General features: G+C 32.7%; 1 protein-coding gene across 1 annotated transcript; it reads right to left on the reverse strand.

Moving 5' to 3' along the window:
- Window positions 1-3,809: 3,809 nt before the first annotated feature.
- LOC132739526 (universal stress protein Sll1388-like) lies at window positions 3,810-12,888 on the reverse strand (the record flags this gene model as incomplete). The annotated part of the gene is given in 4 exon segments (XM_060727240.1): window positions 3,810-6,400; window positions 10,093-10,199; window positions 11,649-11,744; window positions 12,607-12,888. Coding segments are annotated over 4 exon segments (531 nt in total). The 3' UTR covers window positions 3,810-6,163.
- Between the last annotated feature and the right edge of the window lie 105 nt (window positions 12,889-12,993).

Raw genomic sequence — 12,993 nt, forward strand, 5'->3', positions numbered from 1 at the left:
CAAATCATTTTCTTGTTTTCAGAAATTACTGTTTGGGAAGTCATTTAGAGTAGATTTTCAAGTTTAAATTGATAACTATTGTAAGGTTAGGCAATTAGTTAACATGATAAAGATAATTAAGTATTTCTAGCACCATGGATAATTACCATAATTATTGTTCCATTTTTACTTACATTTATTGAGGTGATTAACACATGTGTACATGCAGGGGTAAAAGTTACAGAAACTGAAAATACTGAAAGAAAAGGTTGGGGGCCAGGGGGCCGCTAGGACCCCCAGTGGGTCCAGGGAAACGCCCTGGCTAGGGGTCCAGGGGCTGGAGGCCCTCGGAAGCTTTTGCAATTTAGTGAATTTAAAAGCTCAAAAAAAGGCTCAGATACATACTCAAGTGCTTTATTTATCTTCAGATGTAATTAATCTGATATGTTAAAATTTACACAAATTCACTGAGCAATACTTTTTTAGCAATATATACACATTCCATATAACAAATTATGTTCATTCTTTTTACAATTTTCAATTTCATATCTTAAATTTAATCCTTTTCCATTGTCTTCCACTTGTTGATGCAGTACACTCTCAACTGACTTGACAATTTCTTCAGATGTGGAAACATTTTGAATTCTCTCAATCCTAAATGATCCATTACTACTTGACTAGTTCTATCATCAAAGTACTGAAAGATTATATTCAGTACTTTGTTATTGTTTTTTGTTAGTTACCCCATACATATTCAAAGATATTAACTTATCTTTCACTTTTGACTTCACTCCATGCTTAACAGATTTGGCTACACCATGTGTTGTTTATAATAATAATGTACATTGCACTGGTTGGAGAAAGAGTAGTTTTTTCAAGAGCAGGCTTGTCTTCAGCTAAACGTTTGGCAAGATGTTAGATTAGAGATCGCCTGCTATGGAAAATGGCAGACAATGTTCACTAAGAAAGGCAGTTGTGATTGCTCTTTGTTTGGCAATGCGGTCTTGCATACTTTCAATCTTTTTGTGCACAGCTTTTGATGAGCCTGGCAGTACCTGAAAAAGACAATTTTCAAATAAAAGATGTATGAAAACATATCAAATAAAATATCACACTCATAAATTGTCAATTTAGTTTTGAAACAAGGAGATAATCAAACTAAAAAAAAAACATAGATAAAGAAAATCGTGTTCTAATCCTTAAAATAATATTCAGCTGGAAAAAAATCTATTATTCAAGTGGTGAAAAAAATTACAAGTCCAGACCTATTAAAAATTTGGGCATAGGTTCCCCCTGCACAAGGCCATTTTTTAATTTGCCCCCAACCCTTGCCCAGACCACATGAAAGTTGGGGGAAGACAGAAGAAAAAGAGGGTGGGGTAATGTGCATTGTTTATTAACTACACAATGCACAACTAAACCTCTTTTCGTTGCTAACACTAGATAGTGGCTAAACTACACAGAGAAATGATCTTACTTGGTCTAAGATTCTTTTAGTGGTCCTCATCTTCAGCTCATCGTGATTAAGAAGCACCTTTTTTCTGTTCGAATTTGTCTAGTTGATCGTTTTGGAACAGACTTCACAAAAGCCCATTGCATTTGGTTTCTTCAACCAAGCATCCCATTTTTCACCTTTAAAGTCCTTTTCCGCTAACCACTCCCACCTCCATTTGTTTTTTGCACCTTTTTTAGATCGTTAGTATTAACACTTCACTGTTATTGTCATTGTATTTGTACATGTATGTATTTTGACATCAAATGACTATGCAACAAACGATTTCATTGGCTGGTAAAAAAACGACGACCAATCAAATCTGATCTTGTATAAATTTAACTAGCTCATTTTTTCATCGGCAATCTCCGTATCGTAATTGTTTTGATTCGTATATTTCCCATTTTGTGCAAACAGGTCTGAGACGGACAAATTTATTTAAAATAATATATCAAGCATTATCAAGCAATGTGCACACGCTAATTAATGAGGCATGCACACACACCCTTCCCGATTTCTCATCGGATTTAAGTCATTCAGAAAAATGACCTCGGAGATCGCCGAAAATACGGAATTCCGTCAAACATATAAAATTTTAGAAATCATATCACGGGAGGTGATATTTACATAAATACTAAATGTCATCCCTTAATACTTCACAGATTGTTAACAAAATACCTGTTTCAACGTAGCCCACCGATAATTGTATTCATCTTCACTTCTTTGTTTTGAAATACGAGTTTATGTTACAAAATTTCTCAATTGTTCAAGGCCGCCATTTCGTCCTACTTCCGGTCGGTTAGTTTTCTAAATAGGTCAGATTGATACAGATGTTTTCTGGACAAAAATGTTGACTCAAGACTGATTGATATGCATTATTTAGTGATTTGAATTGTATGTTTATGATCAGAATGAAATAAATGACATTATTAAAATCGTTCAGCAGATTCAGTAAAACCAGCGTACACAATGTTGTTATATGATTATTCCCGCAAACCGGAAGGAAAAATTTAAGTAATATCCGTACTGTAAATTAAACTTTTATCTTAATCAGCTTTTTTTGTGAAAAAAAAATACAACATTTTTGTTTACTTTCGTTTCTTTGTGCAATATCTTACACAATAATATGTGCAAGTCAATGTCAAGAACCAAAATATATTACATTTTATTTCGGAAATGACACAGTCTCCTTTCTGATGGTATTACGAAATTAATGGAAGAATCTATTATTGCATGGGGAAATCAACTTCACTTTAGCTCTAAAATTTGGGCTATTCTGATTGACTTTGTTTTGAATTAACATTCACATCCAACAACATTTTCATCTTTCTAATGCTTTAACAGAAAAATCCTCATAACAATGTCTGTTGAGACAAAAATACAAGATACACTTTTTCAATTTATCCCTACAAAGACAGTCTATACAATCTTGCAATAAAAAAACCCTTTAACCCCCAAACCAGAGACCAATTTTCAACTCTAGACCATAATTTTAATATACTTTGTAGAATCCAACAAGCTCATGCCTTGTGAGAAATATCTAAGCTCTAGCCCTTTCCATTTTGAAGTATAAGACTTTTTAAGTTTTTTCTTTTAGTTGCCACAGCAACCAGAGTTTAGCATGGAATGGAATTCTTTGAACAATCTTGATAGAGCTTCATACAAAGAGTATTCCTGCCAAGTTTCATTAACATTGGCCTTGCGGTATCATAGATGTCCTTAGAATATTTAAAATGTGGACGGACACCGGACGCCGGACGCCATTTGGTTGGCCATCCTAAAAGCTCACCTGCACTTTGTGCAAGGTGAGCTAAAAACCACGAAATACTTGTCAATAATATTACATAATCCTCTAACACTGCATCTTAACCAGAAAAAAAGGAACGCAGTCATTTTAGTTTTGCATCAATTCAGTGTTTTCACACAACTGTACAGTTGTTTTTGTTTACGCAAGCAATTTATCATAAAATTGCCATGCCCTTTTACTGGACAATAATTGACCTTTCTCGGAAAGGTCAATTTAATTTTAGACCAATCATCTCCAAATTAGATTGACATTAATGCCTTAGGTAATATGAGATTTCGTATGTAAATGCGGTATGTTCCGACAATTTACGTATCTTTTAAGGACAAAATTAGCGTCGACAGAACCAGAAGAAACAAAAATTCATCTTGTCAACTTGAACCTTTTCAAACGTATCTAAGTTACGGAATTTGACGACTTTTGCCGAATTTACACGAGCTATAAATAAATGAAATACCTATGATCAATATTTTACCAAATCCCGATGACTGCCAAATACCTCAAACACAAATAAACATAAAATAAAATAACGCATTCTGAGTTTTACAATATATTTTAATTATGTGTTCTAATATAATATAAAAAAGACTATGAACTTAATATTCTACAAAATTTTAACGTAAACCAATATAACATTCAAAACACCCAAGATATACATCTTCAGTGTTCACCCTGTAAAATTATACCACACTAGTTTAAATTTCTCTGTATTGTAAACAAAGTACACATTTCTTCACTGTCATCTTATCGTGCACGTCAAAGTCTGGATTGACACAGACACACAAAAACATGTAGTTTTTTACAAAGAACATGACTTAATACAATACTTAACATGTAATATCGTTTTCTCTCCGTAAAAGGTTGCGAGATCTGGGATCATATATAATTTAACTGTTTCGTGCAAATTATATCAAGGCTACTGAAAAAGAAGTTTTGTAAACAGAAAATCTGGGACATACTAAAAGTCTTGACTAACACATGGACTATACAATACGATGTTTAATTTTATTATATAGCATACACTTTGCATCATTCAAGCTGTGAAACTTTGATTGGTAAAACATTGAACAAGAAAAAGTGGTCCTCTTAAATTTGTAACTTTTTATATACGGTTACCGGTAATTATGGACAGATGACATTTTTATAACATACATGTAACATGTTTAATTTCCATGTACAAAAATGTATCGTTTTGTTTCTATGATAATTTAATAAATAACAAGCTGATGGTCCCTTTAAAATCGTCACCTTTTTGCATTGGTAATAAAATAGCATGAAAAACAAAACACATTCATGAATCCAAAAACATTTTTGGATCGTAGAAAAAATTACTGTTACAAAATGCATGTCTTATTAGTGCAAATACATGTATATATTCTGAGTTGTGCAAGAAAGTCACTTTACTGGTGTGTAAAAAAACCATATATGACTGCTCAAAAATGAGTAGTTTTGTAAATCACTGACGTATTTAAAAATCATTTTATAGCTCGTTATTTGATATACTTGTTGATTATGAAATTATGAAAAGAGCAATTATAGAAAGCCAATTTCTGCATGGTTAACGACCATCAATCAAAAATTGTCTTCGTTTTTTATGTATTCCGCTCTAATTATTAAAAAATGTGTGAGATATATCCAGTTTAAAAGTTATTCATCTAAATTAACAGAAATCTGAATTAGTGAATAGTAATAATGACTTATTGGTACAGATTTTAATAGTTTCTACAACAAAGAAATCACGTTTCATTTTTTACACAGGCTTACATACGAAACTGAACTTTATTGTATTTATACATCGAATAAAAAAGACATGTCAGTACGTAATAGCTATACTAAATATTTATTAAAGACCCAACACGATCTAATTTTGCTAAATCCTATATTGGTGAAAGTATGACCAGCAGATTAAATTGTGGTTGAGCTTTTAAAATAATGTAAATTTGCATTTGACACATTTCAGAGGTGGACTTTTAAGCATTGTAAACATGGCAAGCCTTTGCATAACACATATCCACTAGATCGAGAAATTGAATTAAATGAAAACATTTGCATTAAATGATTGAATGTAATATAAGAAAATTAAATATTTATGAACAGCTCATGTTGAATTTAATTTCGCATGTTGAGTTTAATTTCGCACTTGAGTAAATATTCAAATATCCACACATATTTATATAAAAAAAATAACGCAGAAAATAGTTTGATCAAAAAATAGTTTGATCGTGGTGTGCCTTTAAAGGATAATACAACCTGATAGAAAATATAATGGAATGGGGAGAATGGACATACACATGTAGTAAATAAACATAGTAAACTCCGATTATTTAAGTTAATGTCTGACAAGGAAAATAATTCAATAGCATACACATGTATATACTCATATCTAAACCCTCTTGAATACATTTATGTAAACATACACAAGTAAACCTGAACACTTAAAACAACTGTTTTAATCTTTATATAGTTATAAAATATGCATACATCTATAATTTAAGGAAATGGTAATACACATCCAACAAAATATCTTTTATGACCACAGACTTACGTTGTTTTGTTGTTGTTGCTGTTGTTGTTTTGTTAATTGTTTTGTTGTTGTTGATTTTTTAATTTTGTCACTTTCTTCAAAACAGCGTCCATCATGCGTTTTTGTTCTAAAGTTTATCATACTTGTCATGAACAGCGTTTAAATTATTATCTTTATACTGTTTTTGCACTTTGTAAGCGTTAAATCATACAAATTTTGTATTATAACACGTGACGTCACGTTAAGGCAGGAGACATAGAGCAGGAAATATTTATGCACGAAATTGATTGAATGAGTTAAGATGAAACAGTCTCTATTTATTTAAACAGATTTACGTCACAACTACCTGAGTAATGATTAAGGGTTATTGTTTTTTCTGATGTTGTTCTTGCTGTTCCGCCACATCCTCATGCCTACAAATTAGCACAGGCACGTGCGCGTGATGTAGCACGTAATCACTGACGCTGCCCATGAAAGTGCGTCGAATTTTTCCCAATCCTCGAGTGCCAATAACAACTAGGGAAGCATTTATTTCGGAAGCGGCCTTGCATATACCAGCACCCGGGGATTCTGCATGAATACTCTTCACCGTACCGTCACACTGTTAAATTAGAAATAAATTGACCAATCAGAAAGCTTGTATTATAATCCTTCAAACAGCAACATGAATCGCCCACCCATTGGTCCTTTTTATGCACGCAAAGTTAATAACCATGCTGTCATCTAAATTAATTGCATGTACATTGTACAACATGTACAAATATGCATATCCTACTTAAACAGGAGGACTTTGGACAGATAAACTTATATTTGTTTAAGATATCTGCACGTGCTACTCAAACCTTTATGCCTGACACATCGCACACTGGCCATAGCTTTCGCAGAAGCGGTGGGTCTACCGGTGCGGCGATGGAGAATTCGTCGCAGAAGCGGTGGAAAAAACATGGCTGTCGGATAGTTTTTTGCTGGTGTCGGTAAGTTTATGACTTATTTTTACGTTATGTTTTTATGTTTAACTGATAACACCTAGTGAGACTGGAGCCAACATATGTACTCTTCCAACTAATTACAAGCATGGGATGCAAATCATGACCAGTTATGCAAACACTTCTGTACAGTTTGACGAGGGGACGCCACATATGCTTAAATTTTGGTAATAAACACGTACAAATGTATTCAAAACGACCCCTGAATACATTGGCATCGCATCGTATGTATGATACTTTCACAAAACATTTATATAATTGAAATTTTGAAAACTGTCCCTGACTATTTGTAAAATAATTGATCGAAAATGATTACAACGCAGACGGCGGTGGATTTGATTGCAACGCAGTGCGGTGGGCTGACACCATTAAAGTCTAATTTGAGGGTTTATGTTGACACAGCGCACTTTTAATGAAGTACAACTTTTTAGTTTTCTTTGACTTCAGAGAAATGTGTTTATTTTGTGTTTAAAAACAGTATTATTAAATACAAATAGATGTCCGAGTGTATATATATAAATAGATATACAGTGTAACTTCTTAATTCCGGAATTTCTAAAATCTGTTAAATCCGAAACTTCTGAAATCCGAACATTTTTCAGGGTCCCGAAATTTCTCCTTCTGTTTTCTATGTAATCAAAACCTCTGAATTACGGAACTTCTAAATTCTGAATTCCGAACGATTTTCTGGAAAAATTTTGGTTATATAAATTAAAATTTACTTCCAAAATCCGGAAATTAAAAAAGGTATGAAGGAATATTATACTTGTCATGAAAAAACCTTCAAAATGTCAGTATCTTCCAATTAACAGCACCCATTTATCTTGACATCTATTAGAATTACATCCTGTAAAGCATATCAAACACTTGTTTAAATTGTGAAAATTAAGAAATTGAGAAAAATAATGTTATGAAATGAAAAAATACAGGTAAATAGCAGGTACTGCATGTATATGAAAATATACTAAAGGATGAATTGTGATAATTAACATCATTATGCTATTGTATCAGCAAAATTCAGTTATAGGTGATAATGAAATTTAAAATGGTAAAAGTCCTATTAGTTTGCTATTTTATTAATTTAATCAGCTTCATATATTTGTCCTTTTTTACTAGAAATAGAAATATTGTGAAAAGGGGAAGAATTCGCGCATCTGAAAGTTTTCTTAGTACATCATTTATCACAGCAAATTTCCAGAAACTGTTTTTTCTTCCGTTTTTTGTGTCATTTTTGTCATCAGGAATATCGAATAAAACGTGCATTTCTGTTCCTTTTGATTGTTAATCCGTTCTTTATTATGGAGGTTTATAATTATTATAACTATTTATTGTTTCCAGAGTGATTTAAAAAACATATCAAGAAGGTACATTTAAGTTTCGAAATATAAAGGTCAATGTTATTATCTATGAACATTTAATTAGTATAGATATCTTTATTTATTCTTTAATTAATCTCAGACACATTGGAGCTGCAAAAGCCTTAAAGCTGGGAACCATCAGATGAGCCAAAATATTTCAAGAACATCAATAGTTAGAAAAATATATCACGATTTTAAAAAAGTTGGAAACATTCAAGATCCAAGTTGTATTTTACACATTATATGCGGTTAAAGTATGATTTTGCAATGTTTTATCACCATATTTCTACTGCGTTACTAACGCAGTAAGAACTGTTTTGTCATATGTTGACCACTTTTTTGGTGATGTTTGTAGATTGTAAGTGCCGATTTCAATATGTTAATTAATTTATTTGTTCACACCACAATATTTTACTTTTAAATACATTTCCAATTCTTTTCATGAAAATAAACATGAATATTGAGACGTGCTGCTTTAAAATCCAAATAAATGTATATTTATTAATTCCAGCACATATACTTATCATATGTTTCAATAAAACTTACATTTATGCTGTTTGAAGAAAAAGTAAATATTTATACGTCAAAAATATATAAAAGATTTTAAAAAATTGTTAGAAAAAATTCGCACATCCTTCAAATCACCTTGCAATTTATTCTATTTCCAATATGTTCACATTATCCTTTTGTCCACAGACGACACGAATCATCTATTAAACATATATTACTGGTACTTATTATATATTTTCATCATATTTTTCTTTTTCAACAATATCAAACTTCATCTTCAACATACAAACACAATATGAGAAAAAATTTAAACTATCGCCGTTTTATTTTTTTACAAAATATTTCAACAAATTCAAGCGTAGCACTCAGCTCTGTCGTATTTAAATGCGGTGCGCTATGAATGTGAGAACCCGCATTATCCCGAATGACTCCGATTATAGCAAGGCTGGTTCAAAGCGCATTGATATACAGCATATCTGAGAGTCATTTTGTTTTCAAAAAAGCGTTTATTTACTTTCATTGATATATATAACAACTATATGTGTTAGGATTAACAAATATATATTTAATTTGTATTTTAAGGCGTTTGGAGCTCAACTCCTAAGTTTCTGTGACTTTAACGTAAAAAAAGACATAAATGAAATCGGGCCCACCGCACTGTGTTGCAATCGAATCCACCGCCGTCTGCGTTGTAATCAATTTTTGTCAATTCTTTTATGAAAATGGTAATATCAATTTCCAAAATTTCCAAAATATGGTTGTTTAGTGTAATTATCATACATACGATGCGATCCCAGTGTATCTAGGGATAGTTTTGAGTAGATTTGTAGTGTTATAAACAAAATTAGGCAAAAGTGGCGTCCCCTCGTCAAACTGTACAGAAGTGTTTGCATAACTGGTCATGATTTACATCCCATGCTTGTAATAAGTTGGAAGAGTACATATGTGGGCTCCAGTCTCACTAGGTGTTATCAGTTAAACATAAAAACATAACGTAAAAATAAGTCATAAACTTACCGACACCAGCAAAAAACTATCCGACAGCCATGTTTTTCCACCGCTTCTGCGACGAATTCTCCATCGCCGCACCGGTAGACCCACCGCTTCTGCGAAAGCTATGGCCAGTGTGCATCGGTTGTAACAACAAAATACAACAAAGCATGCGCGTATCCAGAAGCGGGGGTTAGTCGATTAAGTCCACTCCCTAAGTTGGCTAGTATGTCGAACCCCTCTGAGAATTGGATATCAACTTAGGTTGGGTTTTTTTCCGTGAAATTTATGCAAAAACTAGTAAAAGTATCTCATGACTATTAACATGCCAAACATCTACTGGAATATACATTACTCATTGTTGAAAATCGGGACCCACGCCGGGTAAACAATCATGGATCCGCTCTTGTAAATAAGGAAAATTTTAACAGACTGCCGTCGACACTTACCCCAGTTTCTTTAAGAAGCTCTGCAAACTTCTCCAGCTTTGCCTTTATCTTTCCCTTCTCTTCCTCTAATAAATTATGTAGCATTTCTTTATCGAACGAATATGGCGCTGAAAATCAAAATAAAGTTATTAAGTATGATTTGAATTACTAAATTCGTGATGTTAAGATCTTGCAAATTAATGTACTGCTGTCTGCAATATGGCCAATGCACAATTATTTACTGTTACATAATATGCCATGTACGCCAAACCCCATGAGAGTGCTCTCAACATTTTTGCTCTGCAGTTAAATTGTAAATTATATGCTATAAAACGTTTTGAAAACACAAAAAAATGTATATAATTATGGAGAATTTCGTTTTGATTGTTTCGTTTATATTGGTTTTACGGCGAACTAACACAATTTCAGTCATTTGGCGCCGAAACCGAAAAAATGATTTTGTCAAACATCAGATGTTAAAAACTTATAGCAACACGAGGGTTCAATACCACCTCACTGCTGGAGTTAAGAGATGCATTGTATTCGAACCCATTTAGCCGCCTCTTCGTATCATTTATATTATCTGCAGACTAAATTTACATGGCTGCTGCAATTTTATGAATTTAATATCGATCATTTCAATGTGCAATATCAAATCTGTTGTCGAAACGATATTTTAGCTAGACATATTTTAGCTTACATAACATATTTCAGCTAATAGAATCGTTTATAACCCCGTATATTGGACAGGGGATGCGGTGAAGAATTTACCATAAAGTATATATCTTCCATGTTTTGTAACGCATTTTTGTCATACATTTAACTGAGCGAGTACAAAGGATTAAATGCTAGTATGAACAACATCACCAAAAGGAACTATAATGTTAATTATGCTGATCTAAATTCAATAACACTTCATGAATAGATATATAAATATATGATCAGCAACACATGTATGCCATAAAAAAACTTGAATAGACCAACGGCATGAATGACCATCGTTCAGGGCTGCTTTTGAGATGATTGTTTGCAGATGTGGCCAATATATGGAAGGTACTATGTCAAAAACGAAATAGAATACTTTATACAAACATGAAAACATTTCATGTAAATGCGTCTAGAAAATATTATAATTGTTTATCTAGATGTTACGTGACGCGTTTTCGACTACAAAAAGAAGAAACTGACTTTACGGAACCTTACTGTCAGAACTATTTCCCCTAGTACATGTTGAAAATGTTGAAAGGTTTAGTATTTGTGCACGATGTACCTATATCGGTGACTGACCGTAGAAATATAGTTTTGTACAACGGTCAAAGAATACATGAAAAAATATGGTGTACTTGAAGTACAAGTGACCTGCCAGACAAAATTGAAATACAACATGTGTTAATGTTTTCCGTGCCCTGCCAATGACCTGACAGTTATTTGATTAATATTTGTTCATTTTCGTCTTACTGTAAATCTTATCATTTTAAAGATGTGAATAAACCTAATTATACGTTTTAACTAGTATTTTCTTATTTGATATACAAATAAAATTTAAACTAATACCGAGAGAAATAAAACAAACTTACAGCTATACCATTGTGTTGAATGGAGAACACTGTTTATTTCCACAGCATGAATGAGGTAAACTTTGTCGCCCTCTTTTCGCACGTTTTTCACGTAAACTAGAATATATCCAAAAAAATAGGATAAAAAAGATAAAATGTTATCATATGCATACATGTACATAACAAATGACAAAGCAAAGGAGAGCGGTGGTTAAGGTGTCTGCCTGTCAACCCCGGGATCATGGGCTCGAGGTCTACAGATTTTCTTCAGATCGAACTATATATCTTATTCGAGTAAACCCATACCCGACTGGAACCGGAACTAATAAGCAAAGGGCCAGGGCCAGCCTGCACCCGTGCTTAAGTCGGTTGTACGCTCGTGCACTGCGTGCAGTCTGACAATGTTCTATACTGTTGGCTTACCAACTTTAAAATTTTAATAGTAATTCAAGATTGAACACTATATATCTACTGTTAGTATTTAACTTAGATTTATGTCTATGAATCTTTAATGTTCCGTTTAAACTTTAAGGGCAATTTAGAATTAGAATCAAGACTGTTTCAATGCTTTATTAACGAGAAAATGGATCACCTTTAATTCATCATTATGTTGTAAAATTTGAGCATATTCGGGTCATATTTCTTTCTGAAAATCGCTCTCAATAAAACCCACCTATTAGAATATGATCTAATTTATATGAATTTTTCACTATTTAAGTAGATTTATGTCCTATTTAAAATACGTTCTACGCTAATGCCCCATGAATGTCAAGGTAACTCAAGTATAACCATTTTATAAATCTTTTAAAGTGATGCAGATCATTTAATATCCATATATTTATGCGTTCATGAGAATTTCAAGTTACATGACCTTGAAAAGTTTACTTAAGTTTACATTATAAAGAAGGCGTACCATCTTTCGAGCTCTAGTACATAGTCCGAAAATACGGAAATGCAAACATAAACGAAAACAACTTACATTTAAAGGCCTCTCTCGCATTGTCACTGCCATCGATTGCTATGGCAACAACCCTTTTCGCTCCTGAATTGCCGCTTGCCCCTTCAGACATCTTTAAAAATAGCTATAAGTTTCTTTAAATCCAACAAAAAATGAATTTACTTGACCGCTATTGTTACCATCCGAACACTTCACGTGTACATTAGCAAATAGTCGATAGTTTAGTAATGTTCAGTTCACACGCTCCGTTCCGCCACTACAGTCTGTTTCAAATAGTTTGTGTAAGGCGGTTTAAAGAAAATAATTATCGGATTCAATAATTGATTGTCTAGAATTGGCAAATTAGAGCCAAAGTACATATATTAGATCTACAGATAAATTAGATCTCACATTTGATCTATCTCATTA

This window comes from Ruditapes philippinarum, unplaced genomic scaffold (assembly GCF_026571515.1).
Source record: "Ruditapes philippinarum isolate M1 unplaced genomic scaffold, ASM2657151v2 ctg18179_1_1_1_1, whole genome shotgun sequence".
NCBI classification, from domain to species: domain Eukaryota; kingdom Metazoa; phylum Mollusca; class Bivalvia; order Venerida; family Veneridae; genus Ruditapes; species Ruditapes philippinarum.